Source organism: Phyllopteryx taeniolatus, chromosome 21 (assembly GCF_024500385.1).
Source record: "Phyllopteryx taeniolatus isolate TA_2022b chromosome 21, UOR_Ptae_1.2, whole genome shotgun sequence".
Classification (NCBI taxonomy): domain Eukaryota; kingdom Metazoa; phylum Chordata; class Actinopteri; order Syngnathiformes; family Syngnathidae; genus Phyllopteryx; species Phyllopteryx taeniolatus.
The window spans coordinates 5,627,465-5,651,659 of NC_084522.1; the positions used below are offsets into that span (position 1 = coordinate 5,627,465).

At 38.2% G+C, this 24,195-nt stretch overlaps 1 protein-coding gene across 3 annotated transcripts in view; it reads right to left on the reverse strand.

The window, feature by feature from the left end:
- The window catches only part of csmd2 (CUB and Sushi multiple domains 2), a 152,395-nt gene that overhangs the window by 75,233 nt on the left and 52,967 nt on the right, over positions 1-24,195 (reverse strand). For all 3 annotated transcript variants that reach the window (XM_061760174.1, XM_061760173.1, XM_061760175.1), the window contains exons 6-11: positions 7,471-7,583; positions 4,990-5,067; positions 4,657-4,744; positions 4,414-4,538; positions 2,072-2,193; positions 321-424 (exon numbers count right to left, since the gene is read on the reverse strand). In XM_061760174.1, coding sequence (XP_061616158.1) covers positions 321-424; positions 2,072-2,193; positions 4,414-4,538; positions 4,657-4,744; positions 4,990-5,067; positions 7,471-7,583 — 630 coding nt within the window. The remainder of the gene's footprint in view (positions 1-320; positions 425-2,071; positions 2,194-4,413; positions 4,539-4,656; positions 4,745-4,989; positions 5,068-7,470; positions 7,584-24,195) is intronic.

Here is a 24,195-nt window from a genome sequence, read left to right on the forward strand (position 1 = left end):
GTGGTTTGAATATAAAGGAGGCAGTGCTTGATGACTGTCTCTGGCAATTTAGAAAGTTCCAGTGGTTATATTTGACTAAATGGCTCTAATCTCCTTGAATACACCGTGGTGCTATGGCTACTTTACATGCACCATTGTATCAAGTGTTGGGGAAAACAGAAGGGAAGATGGCAGGGATCAGCCTAAAAAGCAGAGATTACAGAATCCAAGGGGCAACAATAAAACTGGATCTTGAATAAAATGGTATCAAGGGCAACACAATTTGTTTAAGGACATATGCAGAGATCAGAAGCAAAGAGAAGTTCAGAGGTGTCACTTACACGTGAAAGATCGTCTTCTGGTCCCCCACCACGTCGCCATCCCCCACTGTCAGCGTGTCATAGCCTCGCTCCAGGTCAAAATCCTCAAAAGTCAGCTTTATCACCTAGACAATGTTGGGGACAGTGACGGGACCACTTTAAACAACAGATGCTGAAACAGATCTGACAGAGGCCTTTTTGTGTCTGTCCCTTTCTTCTGATACTGTAGCTCATGTCTTTCATTACCTCCATCCATCTTCTTTAACAGTCAGCTGACAGAATTTCAGTCACACCTTTGAACTTTACTCCTCAAATCTTTAATCAATGCATTTTCCGTTAAATGTATTCAGAGCTCACACTGTCTCATACAAACAGCAGTCATGAAACCGTGAATTATGTTCTCATAAACGTCATGGTACAAACTTAATGGGAACACCAAATTGAAAATTACGTACTCTATGTGAAATCATTTGAAAAAGGAAACCAAGGACAATCTTTGTCTGCAATTTTAAATTGGCTGCCATTCATGTCCAGCAAATGTTTTTGTAATGTCATTAGAGGGCAGAGAGCATAGCCTAATGAAAAAGCTTATACTATATTCAGTAAATGCAAATTGCACTCAATACAATGTCAAACTCACTGCCCAATGAAAAATTACCATCATGAAGACAAAACAGATCATGCAGAGTTCAGATCCATCAAAATTCAGACCTAAGACTTAGTGTGAAATGACAGCCGAGGATAGCATAAGCAATAATGGGGGGGGGGGAATACTCAATCACACATAGTTAATGATGTTTGAAGTTTCTCATGGTTTAGCTATGATATTTAGGTTGTTTGGAAACAGAGACTCTTGATATTAACTTAACATTGGAAGCAACTTGCGATACAACATTACGTTTTGCTCATGAAGTGACAAGTTTGGATTTTGTTTGTGTAAAGTTGTTTGAAACCCATTAACTGTTTGTGCGCAAGTCTACTCACAGAAGAAAGTTTCCTCATACAAACATAATTGAATTAGGAACTGCCAGAAGCTCAATACATAGCACTGCTCAATAGACAACCGGTTTTTGTGTCCTCCACGGTGCAACCACCACTGGCCTCAAATCCCCACGCCACCATCCTCACCAGTTGAGAGTTGAGTACACTAACCACTAGGCTAAACGTTGAGGCTGCCTGCCACTGACCAGCAAACCTTTGAGACATCGGGGGAGAGTGGTTCACCAACATACTCGCACAGCACTCATTAGCCCTTGTTACACTTGCAGTACGAGGTAAGAAACAGTTCATCATTTTCCATGTGGTTCCATTAAATAATAACTGTTAGGCTGGGTGGCCTTCATGGTGGTTGTAAGACCTGATATCCTGAATACTTGCAATACCTCCCTATCTATTCTGCTTTAATATATATATCTTCTCTCTTCACCACAAATGGCTCAAACAAGTCCATTTGTCTCTGACTGGCTCGTTTCCAGTGCAGCCTTATCCTCCGTTCTCATTTTCCTTATCACTAATGTTGTTCAACAAAAGAAGTGTGGTGAGTTGGGAAAGTCTCCAAATGTTATAGCAGGAACTGGCTAAAGCATGAAATGACTCAGATGTGTCAGGTAAGGGTTGCCGATGAAGCTCCTCTAAAGAAGTGCAGATAAATTAGGCAGCATCTTTTCATTTGGATTGCAATTTAACAAAACATTTGCTATAACCATGTAAACTGGAATCGATAGAAGCATCCAAAATCACACTGCACAGTAATGCTTTTCATTGACTCCTACCTTAGATGTGTCCATCACAGTGATGACCCAAGTGCAGTTGGCATTGTTGTCGTATTGAACCGGGTAGTTTGGGGATGTCAAGACACCAGTAGGTCCTCTTAATTGACCTCCACACACTGGGGCTAGAAGACGATGGATGTGGGAAAGACTTTGAATCACATTTTAGAGTTTATCACCGTGGAAACTGCAGTCATCAGCATTAGATCGGAAATCCCTAAAGTTTGTACTCCGATACTTCTTGGCCTAAGTGCAGCGTTGGATAAAGTTACTTGTGAAACTCTTCACTTCCTTCATTGGTGGTCAGGCCTTGGAGGCACATTTCTAAATTGGATTTCTTATAATCATATTAATACATCACTATCTGGTTCTCTTGGTTAAGTTGAATCAGCTCCATATGGACTCCCTCAGGGGTTAATTCTTAAACACACAATTCTTTAACGCACTATACAATATATGATGGCGCAGATTTACATTCTGTTTTTACTGATATTAAATGTACGATGGACAAAATCTGTAAACTACAGTAAAGCCAGTGTCTTTTTATCGGCCTCTTCTCTGTGTAAAGTCCTTGAAGCCATTCCAAAGAGTCCACCGTGATTTATGATTACAATCATAACTTTGAGAAATAAAACTATGTGAAAGCTCTGAGACTCCCATTTATAATGTCAGACACAAGTAAGATGCTTCCCTTCACCGTCAGGTTTCTAAATGGAGCTTCAAGGTTTTGCAACACTAGAAATACAATGTGAGCAGCTCACCGCATTAAATCATTCCTTTTCGGAGATAAATAGTTGTTGTTTAATGTTCTTTCTATGCGGCAGTTGTCTACAAAGAACCATAAACAGTAATAGCCTACCATACTTCTAAGAAAATAGTATGAACCTTGCTTTACAGAGAAAAAAATATTTGTTGGTAGATAAGATCTAGCTGTTGCAGCTGCCACAAATTATTGTCTGAATGGAAAGTTTTAAGTTGTATGTAGTACTGTAGTCCTATACTGTACTGCAGGTGTTCGAGCGTTGAGACCGTGGGGTCGATAAAGTTATAAAATAAACCAAATAAATGTATTGCTGTCTCACTGCCTATAGAATTGAATTATTTTCAACAAAAACAATACTACTAATACTGTTAATACAAGTATAGTAATAATAACGATAATTAGTTGTGAATGACAATGTACGAGAAATACAGGCATTGCAAAGCACTGCTTGAAAATATACAGCTTTGGAAGGAAGGGGAGCTTTGCCATTTAGACATTTCTGTATATGGAAGCCATTGATACAAACATTAAGAAGAAACCTTAACCCTAATGTGGAGACAACAAAGCAATCTGTTGGAACAACAATAGGTCCTCAGTGCAGAGGGACTGTGAAAACTTTGAAACAACCCATCCTGCAAAGGACAATGTGACTTTTGTTATCAAGGCCTGCGGGGATCTGCATGGTAGAGCTGTTAAACATCCTTTCAAATTAAAGCAGAATTTCAATGAGTGCTTGAAGGGAATTGTCTGTGTATGTGCATGTGTGTGTGTACCTAGAGTGCGTACATTTATTGAAAAGGCCATGAACGTGAGTCCTGGTAAAACACTTACAATTAATGATAGTTGTTCTGACCTTGAAGGTGACCCTTACAAAAATAACAAAAAAAAAAAAGACCATGTGAAATAATTAAGGACAGCACATTCTTTTGAAAAGTGAATACATTTTGATAATCCGAACCGCATGCTAATGATGGTGCTTTCAATGTAACCATGGCTAATGCTGATTTAGGATACAGATCTTCAATTATTCCTGGATGATGTTTAATCATCATTTAACCAAGTGAGGCAGAACAAAGCAGACGACCAAAGGTTAACTCAGGTAGATGGAAATTAATATTATTATAAAGCAATGTTGATATTGTTGGGTATGCACATTATTGCATTCGCATTTATATTTTTTTTCTATTAGTTGTAAGAAAAAAAAAAAAACCTGTAACAAAGAACTTGTGACTAAATATATTTCTCAATAACATTTGCCTCTCATTAGATCACTGACTGAGTGCTTTGATTTAATTGGATCAGTCCAAGATAATGAATAGGAAATCCCATTGGAGGGGTTGGTTCTCATATTTACAGAGCTGGTTTATTTTCCCAAAAGGAACAAAATTTTGGAATACTGAAAGAAGGGAGGCTTTGCCAAATCTTGTGTGTTATGTAAAATAAAATACAACATATGACAGCACGCCATCAAATTCAAATCATTCAACCTGAGTAATCAAGGTGACGTATAACATGGGGGCAAGTTGTGGTGACCTCCATTTCTCGTGCGCCAACATGGTTCCAGCACAGTGTCAACACTTGCCTCTGCAGATGGGCCGCTCGTCACTCCAGCCCACGTAGCTGTCAGTCACTCGCAGACAACTGATGCTCTTGGAGCCCTGCAGCTCGTAACCCTCGTCGCAGGAGAAATGCACGGTGGCTCCTCGCCTGCAATCGGGTCACACACTTTACATTCAGGGAGAATGCAGCGATGGCAAGAAAACGATGCTCTTGTTCAACTTTCAGACTAAATATTCGACAACTTGACACAATTCTTTGTTTTTACCTGAAATCTGAGCCTTTTCTTTTTCCCCGATCTGGAATGCCAGGGTCTGGACACATGTTGTGCCCTTGTGCCACACCCATCTGAGACACTGCATTAAAAAGACACACGTGGAAAAGGACAGCATTTTATTTATTTATTTTTTTACATGGAAAATGTATGATGCTACAAAGATTTTTATATATGGCATATGGAAACCTCTCATTCTTTAGACTTACCAATCACAAATGATTATTTTACTTTATTGGTTAAGAAACTCAGTTTTTGTATTTTTGTTGCTTATTATTAGTAATCAAAATATTTGCAAAGCCACCAATGATTACTTTATTGACTTACAGACTGATATCTTGTGGTAGTTGTCTTTGCTCGGTAACAACTTTACGCCTCGAGACTTCAGCTCAGTCATCTTCTTCACTGAAGAGGGAAAACAAATAATTTTTTTAAAAGCAATATTTTGATTGGCATTATTATTTACTGATTTGGAACAAAGGGTGTCAGAGGATAAATACAACACATGGTCTACACAATTAAATATGTGTAATATAAATTCCAGAGCTAGACAATCATGACATAGAAATTAAGAAAAATCAATGTTCATTATCTGTCAATGAATATTTATTCTCATGGCCCTGTGTTTCAAGTTGTTTTTCTTTTTGTTGCAGTGTCTGGGTGGGCGTGGACATCGGTGACGCACCTGTCATGCATTGTAATCATCAGCCTTTTTAGGGGGCACCGTGACAGTGTGTGGGCATCGGAATATTCACTCGTTTTTGCCCCGTGTTTGCCGCCGTTCTGACCAAATTTAGGCTCAATACGATTATACCGCACGGACCGTTTGTCGTGTCTCCCTGCGTTATCTGTTTTTGATTCTCTCTGGTGGTGAGTTCCTTTAGTTTCGTATGTCTCGCCATCACATGCTCTGCCATCCATCCATCCATCCATTTTCTGAGCCGCTTCTCCTCACTAGGGTCGCGGGCGTGCTGGAGCCTATCCCAGCTGTCATCGGGCAGGAGGCGGGGTACACCCTGAACTGGTTGCCAGCCAATCGCAGGGCACATAGAAACAATCAACCATTCGCACTCACAGTCATGCCTACGGGCAATTTAGAGTCTCCAATTAATGCATGTTTTTAGGATGTGGGAGGAAACCGGAGTACCCGGGGAAAACCCACGCAGGCACGGGGAGAACATGCAAACTCCACACAGGCGGGGCCGGGGATTGAACCCGGGTCCTCAGAACTGTGAGGCTGACGCTCTAACCAGTCGGCCACCGTGCCGCCACATGCTCTGCCATTTAATTAAAATTGTTCGGACCTCTGACCTGGAGTCTATTTTTTTGGGATCTGCCCTTACGGCATTGCCGATCGTGACATTTATAGACGAATTTCAAAAACAACATCAAAACTATCTGCTCTCTTTTACACCAATTCAACTTGATTACTTTGTCACTTCCGGACAATTAAAGGGTGTGCGTTTCTGATGACGCCGACTACAAACAAAAAAAGAGAATAAATACAGTGTATTTATGAAACACCTTTTGCTGCTACCAGAGTCTCATAAAGTAAATGAATACTGAAAGCCAGACTTAATGAGCGCAAGCATTCTTTCAACAGTCCGATAATCTGTTCAGAAAGGTTTGCTGTGGATTTATGGGAATTGTCATGCGAATGGCAAAAGGTGGGTGGGGAAAGTGGGGACGGAACGTTTAATTTTAGTGAAGTGTGAAATATTTATTTAGTTTGAATCTTAATATTTATAAGAGAACCTTTAATCCCAACCCTGCTTTCCCCCTGCGTTCTACATGATTCCGTCTCGCTTTGCTCCTTATTTGTCTGTCTTTTCCCATTGCCTCTGAAAGCCAAACATCCGTAGAGAGCACCTTTTTTTTGAGGATGAATAACCCATTTCTCTCAGCTCATCCTTTCTGAGAGTTGGCCCTTGAACCTCAAAGTATAATAGCATGAGAAATGGCAGTGGTGGAGGGAGGGATTGTATTTGGACATCAACATCTGTGGTTGTGCAATGTACGTACAGTGGCTATACAAAGTGAACACAACTGTGGTGAGGACGATATTGTAAATAAATCAAATATAGCAATAGCAATGTGACCTACGATTGGGTGAGTTCAGTTCAATCGAAATGGAAACATGTTTTAGAGGGAAAAGAATGCCTATATATATATATATATATATATATATATATATATATGCACTGCCAATATCCTACTCCCTTTAAATCCTGTTTTCCGACCTGTGGGAAGTAAATGAGTTGTTTCCTTACAAGCACAATTTGAAAAGCGTCAAACAATATAATTTTTTTTTTCTCATTTGCACTAAAAACAACAAAACATCTTGTCATTCAAACTATCATCTTTTCATCCACTGGGCTTGACATCGTCTTCTCTGTTCAGCGTCGTCTTGAGAGTGGAACAAAATGAAAAGTAAGGTCATTAACATTTTATTTCCCTGGGAACACCAGCATGCTCAGCAGATTTGTCGCCTTCTTATATTATGACTTATCTTTCGACAAGTTCACTGGTTCAGATTTTGTGCTTGAGGTGCACTCAATAGGCGAGGAGTGTCTAAAACTAGAAAAATGTTCTCTTTCTGGAGTTTAACAGTTGTAAATTGCACTGCAGTCTGTAATGACTTTAACCTGCTTTTAATTTCCTCCACAGTGTAATGTTTTGGGCAGATTTTAAACTCTTCCTTGGTCATAAATATGAATGTGTTCATTTAGAAGGATTTGAATGAAATAAATGTTCATACTATACAGTACAGTATATTTACATATAGAGGCTTTTGACAACATCCTATACCTTGGTATTGAGCACTGAACCCTTTCAGCTTGTGGTTGCCATCAGATGTGAAATGCAGACGAAGCCAGTTCTTGCTGCTAATTATTGGGGAAGGCAGGTTAGGGCCAGTGAACCTGTGAGCACAAAAGGACAGAGTAGACATTAGTACCTTCGATTACTAGGACCGGAGCATTTCTCGCATGCAAATACTCTATGAATTGAACACATTGCACGCAGCAGAAACATTAGTTTGTACATCCTGTGCACCTGAATGCATTTGCAGAAAAGGCGCAGTGCTTACAAATACACTAGCACATAATTACAAGCACTTAAAGTGTGACTGGAAATCTGAGAGACTTTTTTTAAGCTTTTTTATTTTTATTTTTAAACAATTTATATTACTTATTCCTTTGGCTAAGTGTTCTCTAAAAACAAAGATGCCCATATTTTATTCAGTCTATTCTTTTAAGTGGCTTTACTGCAGTCCATCAAAATTCTAATTTAGTCAAGCATTGATTATACCCTATCTTAAATGGTAGCAGAACCTGTCAGTGCCCTGTATTCTTGTTTTGTTTGGCTTTTGTTTATACAAATATTTCACATTTAATGAGAGCGTGTGATGGCGATTTTGAAGTGCTACATATCTAAGGAAGGCTTCCAAGAGGATACTAATTTGAACAGCATTTCACCATACTATTGACCAATAAAAATGTAAACAGTATTGGCATTTGCAGGAACAAGGCACTTTATTTCCGGGCTTTGGAAGAAAAGAATTGCGTACCGTACTTCACAAACATTTAAAGTGTCCTCTGATCTGTATAATAATGAGGCTTCTTGCTTACCAGGCACTTCTGTCCTTGTTAAAAAGAAAGTCACTTGGGAGCACATGATTTTATCATAGGACAACTCAAGGGCGACTTCTCTGCCAAATTACCTACTAAAATTGATAAGGTGTGATATACTTTGTGTAATATGCATATCTAAATGTTAGTCTAAGATTTTGGTATAAATGAAAACAACTGCCAAAACACTAATTGAACTCCAATATATGCTTCACATTAATCATAGTCTAAAACATATCATAAGAACAAATATTACAGTTACAATCGTTGACTCAAATAAGCAGTAGTAAATGAAGGTAGTGATTGTTACAATTCTTACCAAAACTAACCAAAGAGTGCGCTTAAATTTAACATACTGTACCTTATGTCACATACAAAACATTTTTTTTTCTATAGCTAATAATCTAACACAGATCTACAGTGAGTCATTCATTTGGTTGAGCTAAATCTCTTGTTTTACTTTGACCAGCAGGCTGCATGATGAAATTGAAGTCAGCTGCATGCATGTCATATGACAGTAGACTTGATAGATGATGCTACTTTATGTCCAACACCGATGGGGTCAGCCATATTTAGTTAGGGGTGATATGTTATATCACTTAAGAGAATAGAAAAGAGTGAGATCATGAGCACACTACTCAATGACAGTAAATGATCCCCACAGATCACCTCCACACTCCAAGACACCAAAATATTAATCTATGTATATTTTTATGTAAAAATGTAATACCATAGGGAGGAATGAAAAGTTGTATTTGTCTCCCATGGCAGCTTGAGGAAAAAACTACATTTCACTAAGAAAGACACTGGTGACAAAAAAAAAAAGTTTATGCAAGCCATAAACTATGCCAGTGATCCTTAATTGTTTAACTGTTCATCCCACCATAACAGGGAACACATTTGGCAGGTTCTCTTTGGATTTCACCACCTTTTTTCCACGTGACATAAGTTTAAAAATGAAGAGGACGACAGGGAGCAACACAGTTGGTTTGGAGCAGACTGTTGGAGGTCTTCTGAAGGATGATGTGTTTTTTTTTTTTTTGTGCTTTCAATGGTTCCTTTGCACCTGCCTGTATTAGTTTATTATTGTCTTGAGAGCACCGCCCTAAATCAGTTTTCTTTTGCTTGGGCCCAGAGCTCCATTGTCTGAGACCTTTTTTTTTTAATGATTTCTAGTCCGATAAAATGTGTTTTGGCCAGGGCAAGGTGAAAGAGGAGGATGGTTGTGATTGAAGGCTGAAACTGTACGCATTCCATGATGCATTGTAACATGCTAAAGGTGCTTTCAAAACTTTAGCCTACTTTCTCTGGTCTGAACGTTTATGCTTTGATAATATGTTTAGTTCCATAAACATGAACAAAGATTGTTGTAAAGAAAAGTGAATGTAACACCACTAATGAACACAATATAGACCTTTAATAACTTTAATAAGTATATGAATGGAATGCTGGCAAAAAGACAAGTAGATTTTCAAGGAAAACTGCAGTCACCTTAAATATGAGAATATGCTAACCGTATAAACAAAGAACACTTGATCAATTAGTCATAACTTTTGTAGTTTGATCACATCAATGAGAACCTTTTGTTCTTTTGACTTTTGGGCCATCCCTTGCAATGGAAGTTCACCATGTGGCAAACCTACCAAGGCAACCTCTTAGATGTTTATCGACCGTTTGATTGGGTTATTAAAAATGACGAAAGGGTGAAACACCCTAAATGGTAAATACCTTTCATCTGCCACATTTGTCAAATGTCCTGTTCCCTGCTTTACATATATATATATATAATAATTATTATTTTTTTTAATCATCTTCTCCCTGTTCTAGGGAATCACTATGCATACAAAGAAATGGCTGGAGTTTATGTGTCAGAGGTGACTGGCTTCACAGCAGGATCAAACGTGTTAAATCACAGTTTTAGGGCATGAGTGCATCTAATGAACATCGGTCATGTTCACATGTGGGTGTTTCCATGGTTAGCTCGAGGGCCATTTCGGGACGACGTAGATGTCGCTGGTAATTGGGGATACTTTAGAAGATCAATCAGAAGTCTGCTCTCTATGCAAGTCTGTGCAGTGGCGTGAGGGTCACGGTGACTTTAAAGCACCAAACTAAACTTTCAGCATTTTAATGATGTGCATTATAGCACAGGACAGGCTAATCCAGATAAAGTACACAGTATCGTGCAAGCAGACACACTGACATGGCCATGCACTACCGGTAGGCACACAAAATCCCCTCTGAAGTGAAAGTAATCAGTGTGGAAGTCTAGTGTGGCAGTTTTAGAGTGTTGGCTGTGACCTTCAGATGTAGCAGAAATGGGCCAAACACTGGGGGTTTTAATAAACCCTTCCAAACATTACTGAACTGCCAATTCAATTCTAGAAACAACCACCTCTCGGGAAACAAAAACCATCAACCGATAAAGTTTTGTGCAAAACCTTCAGGGCAGTAACATCTCATGAAACTTCATCATGCCAACATGCTCTCCTTTCTTATATGTACCTCCCGGAAAACAGAGTCTGCTTTATTCTATTTCAGCAGTTCCTGTATAATTTAAAGGCAGACCTTTGGTCTTAGCAGGGATTCTTGTTAAATCTTCAGAGGGATTCCTGTCTTCCTCTTCTCGCCTAATTTTTTGCCTTCACTGAACATACAATATGGAGACTGATTGAAAGAAATTTCCTTCTGGGATGAACAACACGTCACAAGTCATCTCCCTTTCTTTCATTTTTTTCTTTTCTTTCTATCCACTCTTCTTCAAATATATATATATATATATATATATATATACACACACACATACACTTAAACTTAAATATATATACAGTGAGTGTTAAAACACAACTCCAACTGGAGGAATACATACATTGTCATGTATAACCAGTAAACAAATACCACATCCTTCCTATGTAAAAACCAGCAAAAATGGGGCAGAGACATAAACCAAAGCATCTCAATTCGCAAAAGTAGAGAATTCTTTCATCCATCCATCCATTTTCTGAGCCGCTTCTCCTCACTAGGGTCGTGGGCGTGCTGGAGCCTATCCCAGCTATCATCGGGCAGGAGGCGGGCTACACCCTGAACTGGTTGCCAGCCAATCGCAGGGCTCATACAAACAAACAACCATTCGCACCTACGGGTAATTTAGAGTTGTCAATTAACCTACCATGCATGTTTTTGGGATGTGGGAGTGGCCGGAGAAAACACACGCAGGGACGGGGAGAACATGCAAACTCCACACAGGCGGGGCCGGGGATTGAACCCCGGTCCTCAGAACTGTGAGGCAGACGCTCCAACCAAAAATCTTCGGGTGTTATCAGATTCCATGATGTGTTTCAGCCCAGTTGGCATCTGCAGGCCAATAATTTTGCACGAGTGCGCTGATGCATGCTCAAGTGTGGGACACTTCCGCTCCTCTGGTGTGCTTGGAAGAGGTGGGCCTGCACAATTGGTCATTAATTAAAATGTATCCCTTGACAGGTTTTAATAACTGCAACCTTGCGTAAAATAAATGCATCAACAGAATATGAGTATGCAGGGTCACACACAGCTACATATCCATGACCGCAACATATACTTGTTGTACAGTTAATGTCACGCGCTCATTCCAAGCAAGTTAATGATAATAATCCCCATCTTGTCTTAAGTACAATGACAAAAAAATATGCATGGCTTTTCCTAGAATTACTTTGATCACTTGTCTGCCATTTGTTCATGATAAGCGCCACCGTGCACAACTGTAACAAACAGAATGACTAAAATTCAATAAAATTCAGTCAAAAGGTCCACGGCATGTTCAGTCATACAGGAACACTTACACGTGCGCATATCATTAATACAATCGCTACAAATCATACAAATAAAATTCAGAGGATATAAAATTATGAAATACCCAGTCAGATGCAGTCACACAATCACATCACACAAATCAAGAGAAGACTGAACCAGTTTCTGAAGTCCTCAGTGTAAGTGTTTGATAGAGGAACTTAAACAAATCAGTTTCGTTTAATTTAATTTAAATTCACACGTAAAGGTGAAACAATCACTAATCCTTTCAATAGCACAGAATAGAATAATTCTTTTTTTTTTTTGTCTACCGAGGTGGAAAATTGTATTTGGCTCACCAACAAACAGACAGTATTAAAATACAGATAGTAAAAACAAAGCAGAACATAATAACCACATTTAAAAACAGCTGTAAGATGTGTTGAGGATAAGAAAAATAATAAAGGTTAATAAGGTCTACTAGCGATAAATACCATAAAACATAACCCGTCTTGTAATGTAACAAAGTACAAGTACTTCGCTCATTAGCCAACACGCAGATATTTAAATACACTATTGATGTAAACTAAATAAAAAATAAATAAAAACTACTCGAGAACATTTACTATCAGAATTATTTTTTTATATTCTTAAATACAGCAAAACGTCAGATACTTTTAGATTTTCACTCAAGTAATATTATACAAGGTGATTTTAACTTTAACTGAAGTTATTTTCTATTAACATATTTGTACTTTACCCAAGTGTCACTTTCAGGTACTTTATACAAGAACAAACATAACTCTAAAAGAATGTCCTTTTTAAGGACTTATTGCAGCACCCTCATCCTTGTATTTAACTGACAGCTTATCAAAAACAAACAAATACACAACGTGGCATGCAACGAAAACATATGCAGAGAAGCAACGCAAACAAAGGAGAACACATTGCAGAGATCAAAGCGACTATTAAAATGGTTCAAGGTTAATGATGTATTTAAAGTCTGTCGATAATGCGTTGAAAGACTGTACGATAACCTGACTTTTATATTTGATATCCACCGATGCATGTGTGGCTGTCAGGGAGTGTTTTGCCGTTATATCATGAAAACATGTCCGTGTCAACAAGAGTCTATGGGGCTTTTTATTGTTTGCTGTAAAATGGACGGGACGATTTGATGGAACCGAGGATGTATTCGTAAGTGTCAAAATATCTTTATTGCTCCAACGAAAGAGGAACAAGCCATCTCGATGTCAATCTTTTTTGGTATTGGTTTTTTGGTGTCCACCAGGGAAGGATCCAAGCTTTGTTAATGCTCTATCCCAATTCTAAGGTAATCAACTCTTGAATACCCCTCCTACTATCAGTTTTATTCTAAATGGAAGCATTATTTATGAAATAAATAACTTGTTGCATTGACAAACAGATTTAAAATAAAGTAATTGAGACATAAACCCATTAGGAAAATGTTTATTGAGGTAACAAATCAAGTGAGAAGTTGGGTTACTCTCTTTCAAACTTGTAAAACCGCAGTCAGATAAATACTAATGTGGGTGTATACTGATAATGGACAACTGCAACTAATGCTGGGATTGGCTGCTGTTAAATTCTGCGACTGCTAGAAATATGACAGAATCTTTGAAAAAATATTTTCTGAGGTTGCTGTGATCATTAAATGTGTCCCTGATTTAACAACCTCACATTAGCAACAGTAACTTACTGACATTCATGAAATTATATGGCATACAAAACTGTTGCCATACAATCTGCTCATGTGCACTTCTTATAATGGACAAATAGTGCAGAGTCAGAACTTTCCCTTTTAAAGAATAAGCCATGACAAGGAAGCCAATGTATTAAACGGTAATACAATATATAAAAGGTCAATATAATGCATGAAGAAAGCTAATTAACTTTGGGTGTGAGCGTTCTAAAAAGTAATGGTGACTAGTTAAACCACCAAAAAATATTTTCAAGGGCTATTATTCTTACTGTGTTTTCCATCAATGAAATAAGATGATCTTCATTTCCCGACGACAGTTGGGCTCAATCTGCAAGGTGTGGGAAACTAAGCGAGGCCGTAATCAATTTCAGACACTTTTATCCCCCGAAAGTGCTTACAATGGAACGATTTCATTCTCGAAAGTCAGATAATTTGGTGATTTATCTGGGATACAACCCACAAGCTTTAGTTGTATTCTAAATCACATACACATACTTAACAGCTATTATAACTCAAATATCCCCGCGGTGTTCTCCATAGTCCCGTTAATATTTCCATCGCTCTTGCAATGACACGTTCAAAGCCTGCCTAGTGGGTGGAATACAATAACAGACTTGTAATTATTGCAGATAAAGAGCAAGTTTGAAACACACTCAGTCAATACATTATGCCAACATGTCCACCAAATTCTAACTACAATGTCCAATGCATTTAAGTTTATTAGTGTGGCAGTCACCAACTGCCTTCTTCGCAGGGAGACAAAGGGATCATTTCCACTCTTTAAACTAAATCAGGAGCTTATAATTGTCCCTCATGAGTGTGGATTCAAAGACAACAACTTGCTCAGAGGAACTGATGTGATTTTAGGCCGGCTCCCACTCAAGCTCTTTTCACCTACGCCGGCGGAGACAGTGTGCTTTTGCTGGCCTATTTTTTGATTTTCCGCTTGACTGCCTGTCATCCAACTGTTAGCAGGATTAGGCAAGAACCAGTAAACTGATTTTCAACTAACGTTGAGCATGGGTGTAATTGTTCAAAGTGAACCAATACTTTACATTTCCACTTCACAGTTGCCTGTCCCTATCATTTCATTGAAATTAATCTGACTTTACTTTCTCGAAGCAGGTCATTTCATGCATTTTAGTTTCTACTGATCTCACGGGAAGTTTGAGGACATATCTGACAAGAAGCCCCGTGCAACACAGATGGCACCGACAGAAGAGAAACCATACAAGATGTGGGGCTCCATGCCAACTGCGACAACCAGGTATTGAGAACTGCCAAAGATTAATCGTCCACTTTTAACACTTCATCATCTGTGTGATCCCCTGTTGTCCACCCACTTCCGTGGGAGCACCGTGTAGTTTCAGTTTAATTGGTTAGAGGCCATGCTATTGTTCATGAGTTCACTTTCATCCTGAGGCATTAACAGAAATGTATGTAGTGCACAAAAGATAGACAATCCCTCGGTTCTGTTCTTTTGTGTACACTGGCCTTTGTCTGACTTTCACAGTTAGTTTTAATGAGATTGACTTCTCCTTTTGCATCTTGCCAATATTCTCCACAATCCATTTCTATTATTTTTCTGATCCACACTTTCTTTCTGTGTTATGCAGGGACATTTTCATAGGGATCAGATTTTTTGTTTTCCTCAATGTAGAAATTATAAATAACACTGGCCTAAATTAGCATGCCCAAAATTCTAAACATAATATTACATAAACCTTTATTTACAATAACTACCTACATATTTACACAGGACTGAGAACATAGTGGACATATATCATTAGTGGTTTTTTAAGTACTATATTGACTAATACTAGTCCAGACAGTCTATAAATCTAACTTCCAATTAATGTTCACCACATTTAAAAGTATACAGAGAAAGCTTTAACATGCTTACTTGTGGGGTCAGTAAATATTTACTCTCAATATGTTAAAACAAACACTTTTAACATGTTGCATAAAACCTGACATAGGCTGAGTGGAATTAAACCTTGAACTCTTTACAAAGTGTAAATGGCCGATTCTTTTTTTCTTTTTTTTTTTCATTACCGAGTGTGAACTTTCACCCTTGCCCTAAAGACCCCAATTCTCGTTCCATTAACCTTCAATTCTGCCAGGGTTAGGGTAAAAAATGATTCGGGAGAGATATATTGTATCCATCCAATTATCCATCCATCCATTCTCATCCATCCAATTAAATTAACAAAAAAAGTAAGACACAATTAACAATTGAATTACAAAAAAAAAAAAAAAAAAAAAACATTACAAGTGGTACAATGAACAGCGGACAAGTTACAGGTATGTCTTTTTCACAACACCCATGATTCTGACCAATTTGTCCTGAGCAAAAAAAAACATCCAATTAGAAGGAGTCTGTGCCTGACCTTTCACTCCACCCCCTTAACAATGATATACTGACTTTTTGTGCTCACTTCAGGTGTGTGTTGATACAAATGATAAGAAACCTTATTACTTCGATGTATTAGCTCTTTGTGGCAGGAGGAATTGTTATTTTGCACTACTATACTGCCTCAGAATAAATAGATTATCACGCAACATCAAACCAGGCACTATTCTTTCTATATGTAGACTAATGATGGCATATTGTTGCATGTCATTAGGATGGGTGGCTACAAACTATAGGCGGCAAAACCCTCAAAATTAAGACGTAGTCATATATGATTCTAGGAGAGGTTCTTAAAATGATTGATTTGCTTTGTTCTTGTTCCCAGTATAATTGGAAAAAAACCTGTCAAGTGAAAAGATATTCAGTATAAAAAAAACTACATTTCTCACACATACATACAAAGAAGAAAATGCCTTAATTCCATTTACTAGACAATCATTAGAGCAAAAGCATAGTCTTTCATTCCTTAATTATGTAAATATATAGGATTTGTAAAAATGTGTTGCAGCAGAACTCACCATTATTTGGTGTATCGCTGCCCACGACCTAGCACAAGAACAGTGTCATGTAAGATTGTCAAGTATGTGGTGCTAAGGTGAACACAATCCACTGCTGATCATTTTGGAAGAATTTCCTACTCGATTCCCACGAGAAGACACTGATCTTTGCAGCAACTCCAGTAACGTGATTAACAGAAATCACAGAGCATCGTTTTAATTTTTTAACACTTTTTGAACAGGGGTCAGTAGCACACATGGTAGTCCTACATAAAGTTCACAAAAGTAATTAGGTTCTCATACATTATGCTATGTAGGGGCAATTATCTTATAGTATAAATCACATCAATTATATTAATGTGCCATTGCCAACCTTAATTGGCCAAACTGGGACTACCCAATAGTTAAAAATGCAGTATTTTACTTTAACATCAAGTATATTGTCTTGTGAAGCTGTTATATGAAAGTAGAGTTTTAATTTAAGCGGCCAAGTGTGATTTTCTTTCCTTTTGCTTGATTTTTTTTTTTTTTTGCTTGAAAGAAAAACTTAATCAGATCCAACGATCCCACTGGACTCAATTAGATTTAGTTGTGTGTGTTTAAAAAATAAAAAAATAAAAAAAATTAAACAAAAATTAAAAAGGTATGATATAATTGACCTGCCCTTGAGCACCAAAGAGTGTCAATGTGTGTGCGTGTGTGTGTGTGTGTGTATATGCAGTGTAATTGGTGAAATATTGTGGAATGGTGTGACTAATTGACCAACACTTTTCTAAATGCAAGTGCATTCTGGACACAATTTAAGCAGAAATTCCCAATGATATGCTTCTTAATCCTATGCCCACAGGATGTAAGGCAAACCCAGTTGCATAATTCTTTCTAAAACATATGTTTTGTTCCAGAGGCAGAAACATACTGTACGGGGCATGGGATCTTAGGTGTTCAGTTTAATACACCTATAAGCATCTGTCTGTGAATTACACTTAAATGAAGCACCCTAAAAGTGGAATATTTGACCAAAGCAGCTCGTTTTAGGTGAATTCTGTCTTAAAATAAGGACACATACACTGTGTGTAGTTTCCTAATTTCATGGTGTATGATTCCTGAGTGCAAAAACAGTTTTGTTCATCAAGTCTACTTTGCTCCTAGCAGGTTTATTGCAATGCAAGTACACGTAAAGTGCTATTACAGAGTTTGGCCACTTTATTAAAGCAAACACCTGCTTTTTTTTTTTTTTTTTTTTTTTTTTTCTCTACTGCTCTTTTACCCCCCAGTGACTTGAATTTCTTCAGAATATAGTTTAATTACATTTGTTGAGTCCCGATGAAGCCACAAAGACCATATCTTTCACAGGGCACAATTCTGCTTCTGGAATTATATTTGCATCAAAATGACTCAGTCCGTGATCATTCTATTACCATATCAGACATTTTATGGTCTGAACAAGAAAACCATCAGTTTTAATGTAATGTAAGTAAAGTCCCTATGTACCTCTTTACATATAAAAAACATTTTAAAAAGCTGTAGTTGTGCTATCCTATTGTATTTAATACATTATGTGTTTTTTGGCAACAAAACAATTGGCAAAACAAATCTCTTAATGGGAACATTGTTTTTACCAGGGACATTATTTGCTTGTCACATTTAGTAGCTTAATGTTACCGTGTATAGCCCACAAGTGTGTTGTTAAAATGTCAATAATTAATAGACTCTTACTTGAATAACCATGTTGTACACCTTTGCACTCTGGGACTAACTAGCAAGATGGTGAAAAAAAAAAGAAAACATTTGCTAAACCATTTTTCAGTTACCTTCCCGTCAGCCAAATCCTCAACTGATGTCATCAGATTTTGACAGTATGTCGATGCAGGGTAATGAGATGTTGCTGCACAAACACTATTTGACCTTGCTGGAATCTTAACACAGGCGAGACATTCATTTGCTTCCTCATTTTAATCATGTTTTTAACTCTGTCCTGCTGTTTCAGTTACCCTATTGCCTCTTATTAGTAGTGAGGGAAACAATTTAAAAGTTGCAGTAGAGCTGACAAACAACGTTATCTTTGATTGGAGACAGCGAGAGAGCTGAAATGGAAAGAAATGTGGATAATTCCTACATTACTATTACTAGTCTTGTGTTTTCATGAGAACGTAGTAGAACTTTGTGCATATAATAATGTAATTGGTAGAGAACTGGCACTTCTGAGTGTCGAAGTCTAAAGATTATGAACTAACCCTAACCACCTTTACATTATGGTTGAATATACAGTTCGAAATCCTGCCCCTCTTTGCTGCAGTGGAAATTGCAACAAGCTGGGAAATAGAAGACATAAGCAAGAGAAAGTCCCAAGTAAAAGACTGTGTCAGCAGATTGTATGCAAAAAGGAAGGATGACACAGATGAACTAAAGGTTTTAGCTTTGGTAGAGCAAAAGCCATCCTTCCCACTCACTTGCCATGGCTTCGACATCAAGGGAGGAAAAAAAACAAAACAAAAGAAAGAATAATCCCAAAGCAGTTTTTTCTTCCTCACTCTGTTTCTGCTAGTTATAGCACATAGAGGTTGTTTAAAAAAAAATAAAAAAAATAAAACACTTTGCCCTATGTATAAAACACAAAAATACCTGTTTCACTTAAAATTTAAAGATTCAATAGCTGCCTAAACAAAACAGTGATAACAGAGACAGCCTATGTATATATACACGTATAAAGGGATTACTTTACTGTCTTTCTAATAACACTGTGCAATTTTTACAACTTTGTGCAATTCAGTGTAGAACATGTTTTTGTGTTTCCATTAAAAAGGGTCCCAAAATATAATATATTATTATATTGATCCTGTAGATATGACTGACCTCCCCCCACTACTAGTACAAAAAAAAAAAAAAAAAGATAATAACAGTTCACGTGTGCAACTCAACAGTTACATGCTTGGACATGTCCTTCTCTGTCCTCTGCTGGCTGTCACCCTTGGGCTTCCCACCTTTATTGATGGAATAAGTTTTTATTGGAGGCACATTGCCGTGCAGCGCTGGTAATTGCTGGTCATGGCGTGCTCACCCGAGTTCATAGAGGTTCCTCTGTAAATATATTCAGGTTGCCCTGAATGTCATTTCAAATAAAAAAAATAAATAAAAAAAGTGATGAGTGGGAAGAGTTCACACACAATTCTCACATGGTACCCAACTAACATCCAGTCCTGTTAATCTGAAGAATATTCAGATTGAAAAAAAATAAAAAATAAAAAACACAAGCAGCAAAGGATATCTTTTGGTAATATTTAATAAATCATAACAGGCGAGTGCTTGTGTAGGAGGATCCACTCAGTGTGAGTCATCTAGACCCAAAAGGTACATGACTCATTTTCTGTCCACTCAAGAGTGTGTCATCAATAATTTTGAAGCAAAAATAAGATGGCTATAGTTAAACTGAGCACAAACTATATTTTCCATGAACAGCAGACCCCTGTACTAATATCCCAATGCATATTAATATAACTCAACAACGTGATTGGAGTGGGCATGAAGGTAATACGTCTGACGCTCTTGGCTGCTGTTGTCAAGTTAAATTACTTACCAAGATGGTTAGTTTTGCTAAAGAAGTGACTTTGCATGCACTGTACATGGCTTTGTGCTCATAGTACATGTTTTACTGATGTGTTTCGATTGTCCTGTGAAAAGTGGAGGATAACAAAATTGGGGCGATTTGTTGTGGCTGAGCAGTGACCTGGATCAGACAATGCCATCTTGTCCTCTAGTGGGTGGGAAGTGGCAAGATGATGTTTCGTTGTTACTGCAGCATGGACACAAATCCATGTTAACATTTATTTGAACACATCTTTGTCTGCTCTGAAAGACCGATGGGATATTTTCATTGTGCTGTTTTTCGTTTTTGCCACACACAAAAAATACGATTGACAGAACGTATAACAATAGAATGTAGGTTCAGCTTGTCTGCTTCTCAATTTAGTCCTTTTAACTATTGTATTCCTGCACTCATCATCTGTGAGAGACAGTTACTGTATTTTTCACTTCAGTGTATTTGTTCCTCAACCTTCTCCTACCTTTTGTTCCATATATGTCAAAAAGCAGTACAAAACAATATTTTGGAGCTCAAGTTAGCTCTCGGGTGATGAGCTCATGTACAGTATGTGGATTATGTGTCACAGCTACCGTAAATGACCACAAATTTAAACGTCGTTTTAAAATTAAAGTGAACATTAAGAGGTATGTGACAAAATCACAACGCACATACGGTGATAGGAGCACAAGAAAACAAATGGCCTTCAAGCACTTGTGCTTTTAAATTGTATTTGTATTGTAATTGTAGGATTTCAGGAGGCTGGCAGTGAAGATGGCCTTACGACTGCTTAACGTTGCATTTCATTTCCAACTACATTCTTGAGATTATGTTGAGTTTGTGCACACAAATCCAAAGAAAATCCCAAAAGCAATCGTTTCCAGGCATCAGTGTGTATACTTTAAATATATTTGTGTGTACAGCTCATAAGCTCATAGTGCATCGAAGGGACTGTTGAAAGTGACAGGTTGGATTCCAGCGGTGCCGTGTAAACACAACTAAAAAGACACCCAGTCAGGGTGCAGTGATGTGGTCCATTGCCTTTAACCTCTGTGTGTTCTGTCGCTCTCGCTGGAATAAGGTGCGTGGTACCACATGGCTAGACATGCTTACACAGGCACATTGTTTTCCAGGCTGCCCGCCTCCGGGGAGCTAGTTTGCCCGTTAGACTAAACATTGAAGACTAAATTGCCGCTCCTGCTGTTTCTCCTTAACAAAACGCAGATGATCAACAGTTAATTAATGATAGATGCTAATCAGGAGTTCCGTGCCTGCCCATCCGTTGTGGCCTACATAAGGCCTCGCCTTGAGAAACAAGCAGTACAGACTTCAAAGTTGATGGAATACTAACCTTGATCTCTATCCACCACTTCACTACTGTACATCACCTTGCAGTTTTAGAATGAGCAATGAGACAGAGGGAGGATGGATTAATGCTTTGGAGGTCTAAGATGAGCCGATCTGCAACAAGGCACAAGGTTTTGGAGATAACATTGTTGACTGATGACACATTGCAGATTGAGTCTTCAAGCAAGAGCTGCGGTTAATAAATCTTTAATCAGACAAGTGGGCTTGGAGGGGCATTGATTGGCAGACTGGCGACAACAGCTATTGATCCATTGTGCAGACACATACTGAACTATAGAACTATAACGAACTATAACACAGTAAAGGCCTGTTACTTTTTTCAAGAAGAATGATTTTATTCACGATGAATATCAATGCAGTTGATTCGTTTGAGCTCAACTGTATAGAAACATGACTTGTATGGGATTACTTTGATGGTTATTATATCAAAGTCGGCAGTGAATCAAACATTTGACTTTCAAACACCTTTGCAAGGGCCAAAGTCATCTATTCAGTATGTAAGAGTCTGTCGAGGTAGGCGATGAAAAAGATAATTGTATGATAACACGGAAGAGAAAGGGATTCAGATGCAGTGAGATGAGATCCGTGATAGTTCGTGTATATATAACTCGGCACAATCTGGAGGTTGTTTGACGCGATGATCCTTGACATCCCCCGCATTATCTGTCACATCAGCTTTCTTCATATCATGTATGCAAAATTGAAAGTAGTATAGTTGAAAGGGCAGAGCTAGGGAAGCTGAAATTATCTGATGGCTTGTTCTTTGAAGTACTTCACAAATCAATGTGAGAAAGATTTGATAGCAAATGTTTACAAATATTACTGGAAGAACATTAGATCACATCCATGATGGCTGACCAGATAGAAAATGGGATAGAAAATGGCTCCTACATAGCAATCATGATAGTCTCTGTGGTATTTCATTACAAGCATATATATCGCTATTGGGATTAAGCAAGAAAAATGAAGTAGTGAAACAAAATTTTAAAAGAAAACAACATGAGAGTAAAAATATTTAAAATATATAAGACGACGACTGCAGTCAGCAAAACCTTACCAAATGCAATGAATACAACTCACTATTAGTTTGTTTTTTGCCCTCGGATGATTCGTTTGCTTTTATGATGAGAGAACCACTTAGACTAAAGGACTATAGAATATGTAATTAAAGTGTATAGACCTTCATTAGACAATCAGACAAAACGATCCGCTCAAATGTTTTATGACTCGCGCATGCTGGAGAGAGCGCGGTAGCAGGAGTAATGCCACAGTCGAGCCCAAAGAGACGTGACCGGACTCGTGATGCTGCAGTGAATTACCAGCAAAGCTCTGAAGCAAAGTGCTTCCGATCCTGCCAGTCGGCGTTATGAGAAACAGGTCACAGCATAACAAACATTAACCCGAAGAGTACGCACCCAATTCACTACCACACAGAAGAAGCCTCCATTTAAACACATCTGCAGAAAGTATCCGCTGCCTGCTACGCCGACACTCAGTCGTCTTATGCTGAAAATAACTGCCTTTGTGCCATTTTTTATTTTTTTATTTTTTTTACGCAGGGAATACTAACAAGGACAGTGAGGGACTATTACAGTAGCTTTGCACCATGGACACTACAAGAATATGAGGCAGGAAAGTAGTATTAATTTTGGGCAAGAATGTTTGCTGCATTTTAATGTAAAAGCTTGAAAGTGAATAAGATCGACACAACTCATGAGAGCAGAGCCGCAGTAAAACGTAAGACCCATGAGCCTCGGAAAAATATGTGCAGTGCAAAAACTAAAACTGAGACACATTACCGCCACAAAAACGTATTGACGAATAAAAACAATTGACTGAGAAAGAGCTAGAGAGAGAGAGAGAGAGAGGGAGCGAGAGAGAGAGAGAGAGAGAGAGAGAGAGAGAGAGAGAGAGAGGAAATAATACAAGAGAAGTAAAAAGCCTGTTTTGGAGACTGATCTGTCACAAGGAAAATTGTCAGCAAAACAAGTTAAATTATGAACACACTTACCGTAAATGTCCATCCCTCAATTTTATATACCACCTTTACTCATTGGATGGATGGATGGATGAATATTCTGTAATATCTCAAATGTAAATGTTGAAGCAGACTGTACTGACGGGCTGTAACTAATTTCTTCTATTGTTGTTTTGAGTAGCAGCAGGAGATTTAAAGACATCAAACGCTGTCGTCTCTCAGATCAACGCTGTGCTGTGTTCATTGTTTGATCACGTTTGACACACAGTTTAATTAACTTCCTGCGCAAGGCACCTTTGCACCATGTAGTGATTTTATCTTCTGCATTTAAACCTCATCTTTGAGGATTTTCTATCCAGACGTTAGGCATACATGCTTTCTTATGTTTGGCATCATCTGTGGATATCTCACATACATGATATGAACACATATGTTGTGTTTCTCTGCCACATTGTCATGTAAGAAGTGTAGTTCTAACGTCCGACTCAAGCGCATTCTTATCGCTGTTTATGGGACTAAGACTATGACGGGACTCAGATTTAACATCTCAAGTGCAGCTGGGAGATGAGAGCGCATGAGG